General features: G+C 43.3%; 1 protein-coding gene across 1 annotated transcript in view; it reads right to left on the bottom strand.

Annotated features, from left to right (window-relative positions):
* CLK3 (CDC like kinase 3) overlaps positions 1–16,596 on the bottom strand; it is a 123,069-nt gene that overhangs the window by 35,327 nt on the left and 71,146 nt on the right. The window contains exons 10-11 of the mRNA XM_082252841.1: positions 12,587–12,716; positions 7,468–7,550 (exon numbers count right to left, since the gene is read on the bottom strand). Coding sequence (XP_082108967.1) covers positions 7,468–7,550; positions 12,587–12,716 — 213 coding nt within the window. The remainder of the gene's footprint in view (positions 1–7,467; positions 7,551–12,586; positions 12,717–16,596) is intronic.

Below are 16,596 nucleotides of genomic sequence, written 5' to 3'. Positions count from 1 at the left end.
TTGCAGGAAGTAGGAGGGTATTGACTGAGGGGACCACCCCTTGAGGGTGGGATATGTTAAAGCTTTATTGTTAACATATTCTGTTGCCTAGCTACTCCTTCGGAGCAAAGTCTAATACCCCATATGTGACGAATATGAAGAGGCGGCGACTGTCGGAGGACGTAAGAGAAAAGTCTATTCCTGTGGTTGATCTTACTGTCTCAGTACTAAACATCTCACTGTACCTCCTGAAGCTGTTCCTGCTTTAAAGGATTCTGCATATAGAAATTGTTGGAGGCTCCTAAAGGTTTTTTTCTTGTAGCCCCAGCTCTGCAACCATCTCTAGCTGAAATATCAGTATGTTAAAACCGCAGCCAACTAGACTAGGGCAATGAATAACCAACACGACCCCGTTTTTCAGGATTGTGCTTTAACACAGCAGCTACCTTTTGCTCTGCTTTTTTGTGTGGATGCCCTAGAATATGTTATGAATTTCAAGAATGGCACAATCTGCATTCATAAGCACAGAAGGCCGAAAGCCTACTAAAGCTGCCTGTAAAAAGCACCTTCCCACAGCAGAAGATCCCAAAATCCGCTCAAAACGCAGACTGCTCTACCTAGTCTTTACCTTAAAAAAAACTAAGTTCAGCTCATCCTTTTGATGCACGGCCTGGGTCACAAAGCCCAACAAGTCTTCCTCATAACCCTCTTCTCAATAAAGAGGTACTCACTCCTAAGAGTGGGGGAATGTCTGTTACAGTATGCCTCTTTGGGTCACAACTAGAAATGGGAATGGCTGGAAATAATTTGGGAGAAGAAAAAAAAAAAAAGAAAATAAAAATAAAAAAAGGTCTGGAATATCTTTTTACAATGATAAATATCTATGACATGGTATTCAAACTATATAACATATAGATGTTAATTAAGGATTTCTGAGACTTTATGTAAAGTCTTAAATTATTGCAAGTTCTCTCAGCTGAAGACAAGCAAATCCTGCAATAAAATTCACATAACACTGTACTTTTCAAAGCAGCTCTCAAACAAGAGAAGTATGCATTTCTGCCACTAGGGGGCCTGGCAGGGGAAAGGCTCCAATTTAGTTTGCATGTGGGCTCCATCTTGTGCCTCCTACAGTTGGGTGATTGTTGGATACAGTAGATGATAGTTTGTCCTCAAGTTTTGATTTACTGGTGTCAAATTTGTTTACCTTTTTAAACCTTTAAATGCTTTCTATTAATGTTCTCCATCACAGCATATTGTTTATGGATAGTCTGGTCAGTAAATTGTTTTTTTCTTTTCATCTTCGTAATAAAATGGTGAGACCAACATCTTGTTTGGAAACCTTTCCACAGTGCAATATCTGCTCAGAGCAAGGCTGCAATTTGCAAATCTTGTGATCAGACATTCTTTTCCAAATGCCGCAAGGATGACAAAATACATCCTTGCATGCCAAAGGTGCCCTAAAGACAATATTTATAAAATGAAATGAGGACCACAATGAAAGTGGAAGTCGCTTTTACATACAGTTCTCATTCCAGAGACTATCTGCTGCTTCTGGATCATCAAAAAGTGTTTGTTCACCAGCAGCAGCATTAAGTATGGAAGTGTTACAAACCACTGCCTGACAAAAATACACAACTTAATTTAAAGATAAAATGACACCTAAAAAAGTCAGGAGAAAATCGATCAAGCTCTCAAGAGCAATATACACTACTGGATCCACAAAGGCCAAATTGTCAATAACTGAATGCATATTAGCAAGAAGCTTTTCAATTATTATGAGGCAAAGGGGGTGGTTACCTGGTCTCATGTATAGTTGAAATGTTCTTTACAGTCGTTATTCAATTTGTAATTTAAAAAATCTAATTTTAAAAAGTTTAGTTTATTTACTGAATGAGCAACACTCTTATATTAATAGTAAAAAAAGTACAGCGCCAAACACTTCTAAAACAAATAAATGCATGAGAAGAAAAAAAGACTAAACAGAGTCCATATAAAGTCAGTGAGGCCAGGTGCTAAGGGTCAGAAATTAATGAAAAAAAAAGGATTCCAACACCATAGATGGAAGCCCCAATCCTAGAAGAACCACGTGCTCATGTGTAGTAATTCCCTTACCGGAACATTAGACCCCCGATTAAGGAAGGTCAAACTGGCATGGATCACAGAAATCACCAATAGGGTATCTGGCACCAGGTCCGTCACGGTAACTTCATCGATAATAACATATCCTCATACACCTCATACATTCATAAAAAACAGCCTCTGCGATGCGATGATGCACTTCCGCCATCAGTGGTATCTGTCCGAACGTCTGAATGGAACGCACGACCACAGGTCTCCTCCTCAAGGACGCATCACATCCATGATATCGCACCGGAAGGATAACAGCACAAGATATGCGGTTCACCGGTACCAGGAAAAAAATACTAGTGAGGTCCATCCCACGTCCTGCTGCTCCTCCCCTAGGAGCAACTAATTGACAAAACCACACAACTGATATGCAATCAATACATAAATCCATTATTGAAAAAGGAAATAAGTTACATAAATAAACCCAATATGGAAAAACAGGGGAGGATAGAAAAAACAAGAAAAAAAAAAAACCATCCTTCATTGTGGGTCCAATAGCAAAACGAATAAGAACACATATTGCAAGAGACCGCTCTTATATGAGAAAATACATACCACATCAAATATTTTACTTGTCCATGACAGACGGAGATAAAATTTTAAAATTATAATCTATATAAATATGGCAAATCAGTCATAATAAATACATTACTTGTCAATGAATGACAAATATTAAAAATATTATCTAAATAAAATGAATATGGCAAACAGCCATGATCATGAATCAAAATAAATCTAAAAAATGCTAAAAGTCTCAGCAGAATGGAGTGGGGCGTCAACCGAATCAATCCCTCAACTATTGTTGATAAAACAGTTGACGTCCCAGTCCAAATTAAGGCCATGAGGTGTGTAGCACTTGGGAGATCTCCTGTCTCACGTTGCTACCCCTCCAATGTGCCGTGAACCTGTCTATACCCATAATCTTGGTGCCATTCCAAATGGTGCCTAGACACGCTATGCTTTGGAAAACCGCGGCGGATGTTGCCAAGGTGTTCATTGACCCTAATTTGCAAGGTCCTAGTGGTCCTGCCAACATTGATACCCACACGGGCATTCCAAGAGATAGACCACGTGATGAACTTATCAATGGGGTAAAACCCTGGGCACAGAAATTGTCCAGCACTCCACCCCAGCCCAACAGGCTGGTATCCGTGGTGACCACTGTCCACGACAGTGGTAGAAAGGACTTGCCCCGACTCAGGGTGGGTGACAGTAGCCACCGAGTGTTGATCTCGTGAGGCGGCTCAAACATATACTGTCCAAGGACCGTGGATCCTTGTTCCACTTGACAAGAATCTTTCTGCAGAGGCCTGGAATGAAACGGAGTGAATGTGACCACCTCGAAAGTCGACACCATCAGATTCAAGGCTCTCATGCGTGTCCACAGAGAGGAGAGATCGTTGCCCCTCAGTGACCGGAGCTCTCCCTGCAACTTCTGATGTTTGTTCCTGGGAAGAAAGACCCTCGCCAAGAAGGAGTCCAGAGTCAGTCCCAGGTAATCCAGACGCACCGACAGGGTCAGTGCAGACTTCTTGAAGTTGATGGTCCACCTGAACTCCTGAAGGGTCTGAACCGTGAATTCCAGGTTGTTTTTTTTTTTTCTTGTGCCCCTGAGGCACGGAAAAACCGCCTATGAGCCTTGAAAGAGGGCCCCCCGCCTACCACGGGGCACCTTGCCTTTTGAGGATTGGGGGAGAAAAGGGCTCTTACCCCCATTTAACCAACTCATCCAAGGAGTCTCCAAACAGACGTTCACCCAGAAAAGGGAGATCTGTCAAGGCCTTCTTCGAAGCCTGGTCTGTCGACCACCTCTTCAGCCACACCATGCAGCGTATGGCAATCCCTACCGCTGACACTCTGGCAACCAGAGAGGCCACGTCCAAGGCCACATCGCACAGCAATACCAGGGCCTGGGCCATCTGGTCCGTGAGCTCAATCAAGGTGGAACCATCTCAGTGGTCAAGTTACCCCGAAGAACCTTAACCCATTCCGTTACTGTCTTTGAAACCAGAACGGGCACAAATATCTGTTTTAGTACTGACCCCGCCAAAACATGCAAGTGGCGGGAAAGGGATTCCTCCCGTGTGTCCACCAGGTTCGTAAACGCCAGGGAATCTTCCATAGCGGTTCTAGAGTCAGCAAAGGGATAACGGCGTTTAAAGTGCTTCGGCACCACTAGCACGTGTTTAATGGGCCGCCATTGCTCGTTCACAATATCGTGAAAATCATCGGGACAAGGAAACACCTGAACCTATTTCTGGGCTTTGCAGGAGCCAAAAACTACTCGCATTCCTGACTGTGTGGGCTCAGTCAAATTTTAAAGTTTCCCTTACGGATTAAAAAAAAAAAAAATAAAAATAAAAAAAAACACAGTGCTTCCACCATAGCACGTTCCCGCGCTGCAGCTGAGGAGGCCATAACCCCCCCTCACCATCCGACAGCGAGGACAGGGATCCCTTGGGGGGTTGTCCGTGGCAACCATATGAGACTCTCAATCAGAGGACAGAGAAGGCAGAGGCTGTTTTTTTCTAGTGACTTGTTTCATTACAAAGTCTACTTGATGCCAGATTTTCCAAAGCTGCAGAAAGACATCAGGCACTGCGAACCGGATGCACCAGTAGGCCTGAGGGGGGTCAAATGGAGAGAATTAACCGCTTGGGACTCCATTGCAATGTTTCTGTAAAAATATGCACTGGCCCTTTAAACTGCGATCGCGTTACGCACCGACCGATCGCAATGCAACCGGAGTAACCCTTTAGGCTAACGGCAGGTAGCAGAGTGCGTAGGGAATACCCAGAAAGCCCCTTAATACTGTACCACCTCAGAGAATAACCAGCAGCTTCTGCAGTATGGATGGCTGAGCACAGGAAGTGTCTCACAGGAAATTACATCAATCACAAGAGGCCGAACTGCCTGTGCACCTCCAGACTACACAAAAATGGTGCCAATGCAAAAATATAGTAAGCCCAGGGGGGAAATGGCTGCTGCATCTCAAACAGGGAGCCGATGCCCACACTTAAGAAGATGTCGGCCGAAAACACAGCCATACGGTCAGGACCCAGACAGCAGGCCACACCAGGGATCTACCGCAGGATAAGGTAACATTGCAGGCCCTCCCCTAACCATACCATGGACTGGGTGGGCTCTGCTCCGGACAGACCACCTCCAACCTTGAGAGGGCGTGCTGGCAGCCAAGGGGTACGCTGCGACTCAGGGCGTTCCAGGTCGATGCGTCCCGGCGAGACATCCACTCACAGGCTCCTCCCTGTCCACAGGGACACTGTCGCAGCGAGGCCTAGTGCGGGACTATAAGCTGCTCACGCTCATCGGCCAGACCGGGAGACCGTAAGGCTCTATATTATCCAGTGTGAAACCACAACCGGCTGTAACTTGTAGTTCACCAGGAGGATCCCCCTGACACTAGCAAGCGATAGAGAGTTAAGAAAAATAAACAAATATTCTCAAAAGAATAAAAATCTGTCAATGGACGATAGAGAAAAAAACTGCCCTCAAGGATACTCCACCTAGAATACTTAGGTCTGATCTTGGAGACATCTTAAGAAAAAAAGTTTTTCTTCTATAAAAGATCTTTCCTCTCAGAGCCCATACAAGAATTGAGAGACATCCCACAAGATGATTCTCTATGAGAGTCTAGGCCTAATGTTAACCACGTTTGAGGCTGTACCATTTACCCAATTTCATTCAAGCGCTCCCCAACACAAACTCTTGTCAACCTGGAACAAGGAAGCTCCTTCTTTTGACCTATCCATGTTGCTATCTAGCCAGGCAAGAACTCCCCATCTTTGTGGATCTCAAGCCCAGCCCTTCCACTCGAGAAGTCCTTCCTTCACTATTACTGGAAATTGATAACAAAAGTTTTTCAAGTTGGGGAGGAGCGTTCTTATTCCCTCACGGTCCACAAACATGGACACCTGTGGTAGGGGAAGCACACAACTTCCAAGGCATCCTCCCCATTCCTCCAAGATGGTTTGTGTCTCCTGGGCTTATCAGCATCAAGCATCTGAATCCAAGAATTGCAAGGCTGCCACGTAGTCCTCCTTCCCACATTTTCCTAGGGTTGGATGTTCAGGCCCCAACGGACACAAGCTTTGGCTGCAGTGTTCAAACTTATCTAAGTATTTTGTTTGGCTGCCTTAAACACTTGTTTATCTTGTGAGCCTGTTTAAAGCAGTTCTACGTTGCCCACCCCTCAGCTTCATTGCTTTGGTTGGTCTATGAATACAAGTCTTGTGTCCTATACGGTGGGATTAAGAAAACATGAACTTGGCCTTACCTGTAAATCCTTCATCCTGGATTACAGTACTGGGAGAGGAGTCTCCCCCCCCCCCCCCTCTCTCAAGATCCCCTGTTGCAAAAAAAAAAAAAAAACAGACCTGGAGAGTGGGCAGGATTACATGCATGCACTCTTAACGATGGCCTAGGAAAGTTTGTTAGTGTCCAATTGCCTGAAAGTAGCAGCATATAACCCGTAGTCTTTGAAATACCGGTCTTCTACAGTACTCCAAAAACAGGAATTTAAGGGGGCAAGTCTAATTTTCCTATTTTTCAAAGAAAATCAATGGAAGCATATCCATTTCTCTCATTACGGTACAATGAACCTACACTAAAAAAAAAATATCCTAGTAAGAAGGATGGAGAATTCACATTACAAAGTACGAAATGTCTACAGACTCATAATGAGGTTGTAAATTATATCAAGTCAATGATGTTGTGCAACAGCCAAAATGTCCCATACCATACAAAAACAAGCGATGCACAGCATCTACCAATGTTCTAAAAAGGGAGAATAATTTGGGCTTCGCTGTGTAAACTGCCTTTTCAATATGCAGGACTGGAGGAACTCATTTTGGCTTACTCCAAGGAGCGAGCAAGTCAGTATTTTCTGTCCTCTACCCAGACTCCCTTATCTCCAGGGCCCTGCCACCATCTGCCTTGCCATCTGCAAGAAAGGGAGAACAAGTCACCTGGAATTATTTTATGATATCCAATTAGAGACCTCCTCTGCATCACACTCTTCACCTTTTCTGGAAGGAATGGGAAATAAGTGAAAGATGAGAGAAAGGTATACAGTATAAGCACTGTTCCTGTCATTTTACAGGTAGTAAGATCCTTCATTTAGGTGTACTGTCAGAATGAAGTGTACCGCTTTTTTTTAATGATGAGAACTGTAGAATACACAGAACCCACAATACACAGGCAACATTAACCCAAGACTAAAGTATTACCCTACTAGAGCCTGTTTTTTTTTTTTTTTTTTCTCTCAGTATGTGACAGATCAATATTTTAGCAAATCAAAAAATCTCTGCCAAATATAAACATTTGTAATTAGTAGCTTACCTGGAAGAGAGTGTAGCCAGTGTAATATTCAAAAAGGATACATCCTATGCTCCACAAATCGCATGGCTGAGACCAGCCCAGCTCTACAAAAAAAATAAAATACAAAGTTATCACTCCAAAATTTCATGCACACCATAAAACCACACAATGCAGTTTTACATCATGTCAGCATCAATATGTTCAGAGTCCAATGGCACATGCACCAACTAGCTGTTCTCATGTTACAGTACGTATTTAAATACAGATCAGTTTACAGAGCACTTTTGAGCGCAAAGCTTTGTTTTTGTCAAATAATTTTTATTGAATAAATGTTTCAATCTTACAAAATCAAAGATAGAAATATATCAAGACTGAAACCTTGTTATAAAGTTAGGCATGAAATAGTCCAACTAGTTTTATACAACCAACACAGCAAAGCATCGCTTTGGCATTCCTAGAGCAGACACTTATATTGCCCTAAACCATCGGTAGCAGGTATGTATGTGAAAAACTTTACAATGGAGCTCTTCATGTCATGAGGAAACTTTTTTTTTTTTTTTTTTTTGGTAACAAAAAGATAAACAAGCACGTCTACTCACACCTAATAACCTAGCAGGTTAATTACTATTACCTCTGCCCTCTCATCACCAAACAGGGACAATACATTAAATGGCCTACTCTATGCCTTAGTAGTACATCAGGTACAAAGAGATTAACAGTGAAATAATCTAAGTGCGATCAATTGGGGGGGTGGGGGCTCAACCTGGTACTGCCAACCATGGCTCCCAGAGTTTGAAAAACTTGCCCGGAGTGGTATACTTGTTTTTCAATTACCAAGGTGGAATTTACTTGTACTCTCCAGTTCTCAAACGTGGGAGGGTTGGTAGACAACCACTTTATAGCCATCATTTTTCTGGCAACAAATAGCAATTGTAGAACAGGAATTCTTGCCTCAGGTTGAATTTGTTCTTAGTCAATATGTTCAAGCAAACCAAAGGAAGCAATTTAAGTTGGGTCAGATATACTTTGTTAATCGTAGCTACCACCCTACTCCAGTATCAAACCAGGGTACCCCCACAACAGGAGAAGATCTGCTTGGAAACTTTGACAGCGGGGACAATCTGGTGTAGGTCTGCAGCCCCACTGATACAACTTAAGAGTGCGGTATGCTTTATGAATGAGGAGCAATTGAGACAGCCTTTGCACGGGCAAACAAAGGAGCATGTGGGACTAGCTCCAAGATATTGTTCCAGGAGTCTTCTGATATGTCCCCTACATCAGTGTTTCCCATCCCTTTCTGCCTGGTAGAACAATAGTGGCAAAAAATTATTTAAGTGGGTCTTATACAATGAGGATAGGAGGCCCATTTTGCTGGAAGTATCTGCCAGGGAGCCAATCATAGGCATGGATTGCAAGTTAGTAATCGTAGCACATGACGCAACTGGAGATATTGAAAAAAATCTAGTAGAGGGCTAATGATGAGTAGATCTTGTAGATCGTTATAGGAGCATAAGACATTCCGAAAGTATATCTGCAACAAATCCAATTCCTTTATTGTACCAAACATGAAATCCTTCCAGTGCGTCTACTTCCCCCGATGATTTTCGTATAAGGGCATGAACTGAAAATGGCATCATATTTCATTATATCTTTAACCACTTCCGACCACCCGCTGCCTTTTTACTGCAGCAGGGTGGCTCTTCTGCGAAGCTAGGCAGGCGAGCGCGCGCCGCCAGCGGCAGGCTCCTGCCACCACTCGGCAGCGGGGAAGCTGATGCACGGGTCAGGAGGCTCCGATTGCCGCCTGACACCCGCGATTGCTTCCCGCTGAGAGGAAGGTCGGCTGTTGAAAACAGTCAACCGTCCTTCTCCCTGAAATGATCACAAAGCTCATGTGATCCTTCTATATAGGATCACATGTCTTTATGGTCATCTCAGAAGCCACACCCCCCCCCCCCCCCCACAGTTAGAATCACTCCCCTAGGATCACATTTAACCATTTAATCACCTATACTGTTAACACTTTCCCTGCCAATGTCATTATTACAGTAACAGTGCATATTTTTAGCACTGATTACTGTAGTAATGTCACTGGTACCCCCAAAAGTGTCAAAAATGTCAGTCAGGGGTCCGATCTGTCCTCCGCAATGTTGCAGTCCCGCAAAAAAAAAAAAAAAAAAGAGAAAAATCTTTCCCGTAGTTAGTAGACACGATAACTTGTGCGCAAACCAATCAAAATACACTTATTGCAATTTTTTTTACCAAAAATATGTCGCAGAAAACAAATTGGCCTAAAATGTTAAAAAATTTTGATTTTTACATTTTTTTTGAGAATGTAAATAGAAAGATCCATTTGTGGAGGAAAAAAAAAGGGACTTTGATTTTATTTGGGTACAGCGTTGCACGACCGTGCAATTGTCTGTTAAAATAACGCAGTGCCAAATCACAAAAAAGGGCCTGGTCATTAAGCGGGCAAATCCTTCTGGTCTTAAAGTGGAGAATAGTGTTCCAGACCTTTTGTATAAGAATATTGGTATGCCCCAGGGCTGTGTCTGCAAAAGTGTTCGCTTCCAATTGCACTAATAAGCTATATTTGTATGAGAGAGAGAAAGAGAGAGAGAGAGAGAGAGAGAGAGAGAGATGGCTTGAATGGGAATCATTTTTAATCACAGCCCACCTGTCATTAACCACTTGCCGACCGCCCACAGTACATTTACATCATTACTTTGACGTTAAATACCATTAAGGCAGCAGCTAGCTGCCCTAACCCTGGTATTTTTTGTACTGTGGGCGATTCTGCGTCTGAAAAGAAGTGGTCCCAGCACCGGATTTGCCATAGGATTACTTTTAGAGGCATCGGGGGAGATATCCCTCCTGCCGCTTTCCGGTTGTCTCCAGGCTTACCGGATCTGCCAGTTAGCCTGGAGCTGGTCCGTTCTGTTGGGTGCCTGGGAAGGAAGCCAAATGAGGGCAAGATAGCCCCCACTCGGCTCTATGCCCTTGAAGGACCGGAGCAACGTCTGACATGTTTTATTTGCTTTTAGAAGTAAATGAGATCTGAGGTCTTTTTGACCCCCAGATCTCAATAAAGAGGACCTGTCATGGCTATTTCTATTAGAAGGGATGTTAACATTCCTTGTAATAGGAATAAAAGTGTAAAAATAAAGCAAACGCATAGGCAAGTCGCTCCCACATATGTAAATTGTGTTCAAACCACGTGTGTTATCACTGATCGCTCGAGCAGTAATTCTAGCACTAGACCTCCTCTAACTCTAAAAAGGTAACCTGTAAAAAATTTTACAGTATCGCCTATGGAGATTTATAGGTGCCGTAGTTTGTCACCATTCCTTGAGCATGCGCAATTTTAAAGCATGGCGTTTTAGGTATCCATTTACTTGGCGTAACATCTTTCACATTTTATAAAAAAAACTGTGCTAACTTTACGGTTTTGTTTTTTGTTTAAAAAAAATTGATTTTACACTTAACGTAAAATCCATTTCTCTGCTGCTTTAAATCCTAGACGGATGGGACGTCCAAAAGCAGTTACCACTGGGGGGTGGGGAAAGGACAAACTTAAAAAAAAATGCAATTCCCACAGGATCTGACACTTACGCCAAACTTTGGTCAACCCCTTTCTGTAGAAAGGTCAGGATCCTGCTGATAGCAAAGGATCTAGGATGCAGCTTCAGTGATTCGCACCAAGCAATTACGCTTTCCATGAACGATGATAAATCTTCCGAGAAGTGGACTTCTTAGCCTTGAGTAAGGTAGAGAATCACAGAATCGGATAGACCCCTGTCCTTTAACACCTTGCGCTCAAGAGCCAAGCCGTTAAAGCCAGCGACTGTAAAGCAGGATGGAAGATCGGACCCTGAGATAGAAGATCTTCCCACAGAGGAAGTATCCACAGACCTGCGACCTTTAGCCGAATCATGTCGGCGTACCAGGATCTCCGGGGCCAAGTCGGAAGCCACCAGAATTACCGGAATCCCCTCCAACTCGACCATTAGCCTGTACTGGCTCCAGGGAGCCACCTGCGTCGGCTAGAGGATCTCTGGACCGAGCCAAACTTTGAAACTTTCCTGTTTGTCTGGAGGCGAACAGGTCCAGATCCGGGGTCCCCCACCGGAGACAGCTGGTGGAACACCTGTGGATGCAGGGACCACTCTCCCTGATCCAGGGTTTGACTCAGGTAGTCTACCTGCCAATTGTCTATGCCAAGAATGTACGCGGCAGATAGGGCTGGGATGTAGTCCTCTGCCCAGCGCAGGATCATGGCTACCTCCAGAGCCGCCAGGGCTCTCCTGGCGCCCCCTTGATGATTGACATATGCCACTGCCGTGACATTGTTCGACTGGACTCGGACAGAACACCCCTTGAGATTGTCCATCCAGTGGAACAGGCTCAACTTGATTGCTCTCAGTTCCAGAACGTGGATCGGGAGCTTGCACTCTTCCAGCATCCAGGTCCCTTGAACTCATGATTCTCATTTGCTCTGACATGCATTGTGATCTGGAAGGTCTTATATAGACAGGTGTGTGGCTTTCCTAATCAAGTCCAATCAGTATAATCAAACACAGCTGGACTCAAATGAAGGCGTAGAACCATCTCAAGGATGATCAGAAGAAATGGAAAGCACCTGAGTTATATGAGTCACAGCAAAGTGTCTGAATACTTAGGACCATGTGATATTTCAGTTTTTCTTTTTTTAATAAATCTGCAACAATGTCAACAATTCTGTGTTTTTCTGTCAATATGGGGTGCTATGTGTACATTCATGAGGAAGAAGAATGAACTTAAATGATTTTAGCAAATGGCTGCAATATAACAAAGAGTGAAAAATTTAAGGGGGTCTGAATACTTTCCGTACCCACTGTATATCCATCTATCTCCGTCTATCCATCCACATCTCCATCTATCCATCCACATCTCCATCTATCCATCCACATCTCCATCTATCCATCCACATCTGCCAACAATAATTATGGAATATAATCACGTGTATGAGCCATCAGAAGCACTTAAATCTGTATCTGCTATCACTTTTTACATAATTTGACAGTACTTGGGCAACGTCTCTGGTCACCTTTATCTGGGATGGAAATGGTCATGAACTCTAGAACATGAAGCTAGCACTCACCCAAAATAACCTCAGGGGGGCGATAGTGGCGTGTAGCCACGATCGTAGTATGGTATTCATGATCAAACGTGGCACTTCCAAAGTCCACAAGGCGGATACTGGAATTTTTTATACGTTTCTCTTCACACTTCTGCCAGAACAAAAAAAAAAAAAAAAGGATTAGCATTTATCCTGAAATTCCTAAAATGTACATGAAAGAATATTTAACATGTTACGGCTGCTGTGCCTGTATATTTTTATTATATAAAAAATATTAAAACCTTATAAAAAGAGTGAAAAACTGCATTAAACACTTAGAAACTGCCTGAAGATTTACTGCATGCTCACGAGGAATAAATAATTTAATCAATATTGTGCTGCTGCCTTTTTAAAGCGGAGTTCCAGCCTCAAACATCTTTTTAAACTAAAAATACCCCTATAATACTAAACAATCCATCGACCCTTTACAGAACCACTATTCTCATACTTACAAGGTGTACAGCATTGGATTTTAGGCTGGCAGGCAGTGCAATCAAAAATGCCCTGAAAATAAAGGTAAGGGCCCCCCGAAAAAAATTGAAAATGCCCAATTGTTGATCAGCATAGCGAGCGCTCCAGAAATCACTAAAGTTGCGAATTAGGCCGGAACTCCGCTTTAAGCATAGCATAGCCAGGTCCCACATCACATGTACATAAGTATTCACAGCCTTTGCTCAATACTTTGTTGAAACACCTTTGGCACCAATTACAGCTTTAAGGAGTATGATACAAGCTTGGCACACCTATTTTTTGCCAGTTTCTCCCATTCTTTGCAGAACCTCTCAAGGTACTTCAGGTTGGATGGAGTGTGTCGGTGCACAGTCATTTTCAGACCTCTCCAGAGATGTTCAAACGGATTCAAGTCTGAACTCTGGCTGGGCCACTCAGGGACATTCACAGAGTTTTCCCGTAGCCACTCCTTTGTTATCTTGGCTGTGTGCTTAGGGTCGTTGTCCTGTTGGAAGATGAACCTTTGCCCCAGTCTGTGGTCCAGAGCGCTCTGGAGCAGGTTTTCATCAAGGATGTCTCTGTACATTGCTGCATTCACGTTCCCCCTCTATCCTGACTAGTCTTGGTTCCTGCCGCTGAAAAACATCCCCACAACATGATGCTGCCTCCACCATTCTTCACTGTAGGGATGGTATTGACCAGGTAATGAGTGGTGCCTGGTTTCCTCCAGACATGATGCTTGCCGTTCAGTTCAAAGAGTTCAATCTGTTTCATCAGACCAGAGAATTTTGTTTCTCATAGTCCGAGTCCTTCTGGTGCCTTTAGGCAAACTTCAGGTGGGCTGTCATGTGCCTTTTACTGAGGAGTGGCTTCTGTCTGGCCACTCTACCATACAGGCCTGATTGGCGGAGAGCTGCAGAGATGGTTGTTATTCTGGAAGGTTCTCCTCTCTCCACAGAGAAATGCTGGGGCTCTGTCAGAGTGACCACCGTGTTCTTGGTCACCTCACTGACTAAGGCCCTTCTCCCCTGATCGCTCAGTTTGGCCGGGCGGCCCGTTCTAGGAAGAGTTCTGGTGGTTCCAGACTTCTTCCATTTATTGATGGAGGCCACTGTGCTCATTGGGACCTTCAATGCGGCAGAAAAAAAATTCTGTACCCTCTTCCATCTGTGCCTCAATACAATCCTGTCTCGGAGGTCTACATGGACTTCATGGCTTAGTTTAAGCTCAGACATGCAGTTAACTGTGGGACCTTATATACACACACAAGTGTGTGCCTTTCCAAATCATATCCAAACAACTGAATTTACCACAGGTGGACTCCAATCAAGTTTTAGAAACAACCCAAGGATGATTAGTGGAAACTTGAGGCACTGGAGCTCAATTTTGAGTGTCATGGCAAAGCCTGTGAATACTTTACTGTATCTGATTTTTTTGTTTTTTATTTTAACCGGTTGCCAACTGCCCACAGTATATTTACTGCGGCAGTCAGCCCCGGCCAGGCAGAGTGACGTAGATCTACGTCACTCGCCTGTCATCCGCTTTAGAGCCAATAGCGGGCGAGCGCGCGCCCGCCTCCGCTCGTTCACGGAGGAGACCCGATGTCCGCCGGTCACACTACGATCGTCGGTAGAATGGGAGAAAGGCAGAGCGGCTTATGTAAACAAGCCGCCTGTCATTCTCCCTGTGTAAAAATGCAGATCAGACGGTTCTACTATGTAGAACCGTTGATCTGTGTTTTTACACTAGGAGACCTGTCCCACTACAGTTAGAAGCACGCCCCTAGGACACACTTAACCCCTCCCTGTCCAATATAGTTAACCCCTTCCCTGCCAGTGTCATTTTTGCAGTAACAGTGCATATATATAGCACTGATTACTGCAGTAATGTCACTGGTACCCCCAAAAGTGTCAAAAATGTCAGTCAAGGGTCCGATCTGTCCGCCGCAATGTCGCAGTACCGAAAAAAAAAAAAAAAAATCGCAGATCGCCGCCATTACTCGTTAAAAAAAAAAAAACACCAAAAATGACAAAAATCTTTCCCTTTGTTAGTAAACGCGATAACTTTTGCGCAAACCAATCAAAATACGCTTTTTGCGATTTTTTTTACCAAACATATGTAGCATAAAACAAATTGGCCGAAAATGTTAAAAAATTTTGATTTTTACTTTTTTTGGGGGGGGGAATTTCATATATAAAAAAAAAGTGAAAAATATTGTTATTTTTGCAAAATTTACGCTATTTTTTTGTTTATAGCGCATGATTAAAAAAAAAAAAAAAAAAAAAAAAAAAATCGCACAGGTGATCAAATACCACCAAAAGCTCTGTTTGTGGGAAAAAAAAGGACATGAAATTCGTTTAGGTACAGCGTCGCACGACCGCGCAATTGTCCATTAAAGTCACGCAGTAAAAAAAAAAAAAAAAATCGCAAAAACCCCCTTGTCAGGAAGGGGGTAAAATCTTCCGGGGCTTAAGTGGTTAAATACATTTGCAAAGATTTCAAACTTCTTTCACATTGTCATTATGAGGTATGGTTTGTAGACTTTGGAGGAAAATAATGAACTTATTCCATTTTGGAATACGGTTGTAACATAAAATGTGGAAAAAAAGGGCAGCGGTGTGAATAGTTTCTGGATGCACTGTATACAGACACACACCTACACCACAACATTCTTACATATCTGCTATAAGCCAATTGATTTGGCAATAACTCTAACTTAAGCTGCACTGACATCTGCGCGACGTGTGTCGCATTTTTGGCATGACGTAAGTGGGCTGCCCAATGTTTCAAAAACATGCCAAAGTAGCTCCTCTACCCCCCCTTTTTTTTTTGGAGCGGACTTTGGCACATTTGTTTTTTGGACGTTTTGTCACGCAATAAAACGCCTGTTTCGTCATAGCATTTAGGGTGCCATTAAAATGAACGGCACCCAAATGTGCATTCTGCCGTGCTTTTAGGGCATGCTGGAAATTAAGTCAGACACACACGATTCAAAGCTGCGTTTCAGTTATGCTCAAAAATAAAAAATCCACACACTTCCTAGATCATTCAGTGTTAGTGTTACTGTAGATTAAAGTATGCATATCATCATTTGTCCCAAATAAGGTTTATAGACTAGATTAGCCTCAACTAAGACAAAAGGTATTATCAAGGCTTCTGATGCTAGAGGATCCTCGGTCCTGGCTTCAAACAGAGATGGTTTGGTTAAAGAAGCCTGCATGAAGGTCCCATTCCTTTTGATCCAGGTGGTGGTGGTTAAGGAAATCCGTTTTCTTTATCGTATATCACGGTACACAGAGCAGCCATATTCATTATCATCTGGGTTCTACGACACCTTTGGTGAATGGACACTAGCAATCAAGACAGGAAGTGCCCCTCTATATAACCCCTCCCATACAGGAAGTACCTCCATTTTTTCGCCAGTGTCAAAACCCCCCGATTAGGATCTCTGATCTAAGGGGATTAAGAAGGGGATCAATCAGATCCAACCCGAAAGTAGAAGACTAAATGGATGGTACCTGAGCATCCGTAAAGGAGAAACA

The sequence above is a fragment of the Pelophylax lessonae genome (genome assembly GCF_965119305.1).
Source record: "Pelophylax lessonae genome assembly, chromosome: 4".
Lineage (NCBI taxonomy): Eukaryota > Metazoa > Chordata > Amphibia > Anura > Ranidae > Pelophylax > Pelophylax lessonae.
This window is presented reverse-complemented; position numbering and strand designations above follow the sequence as displayed.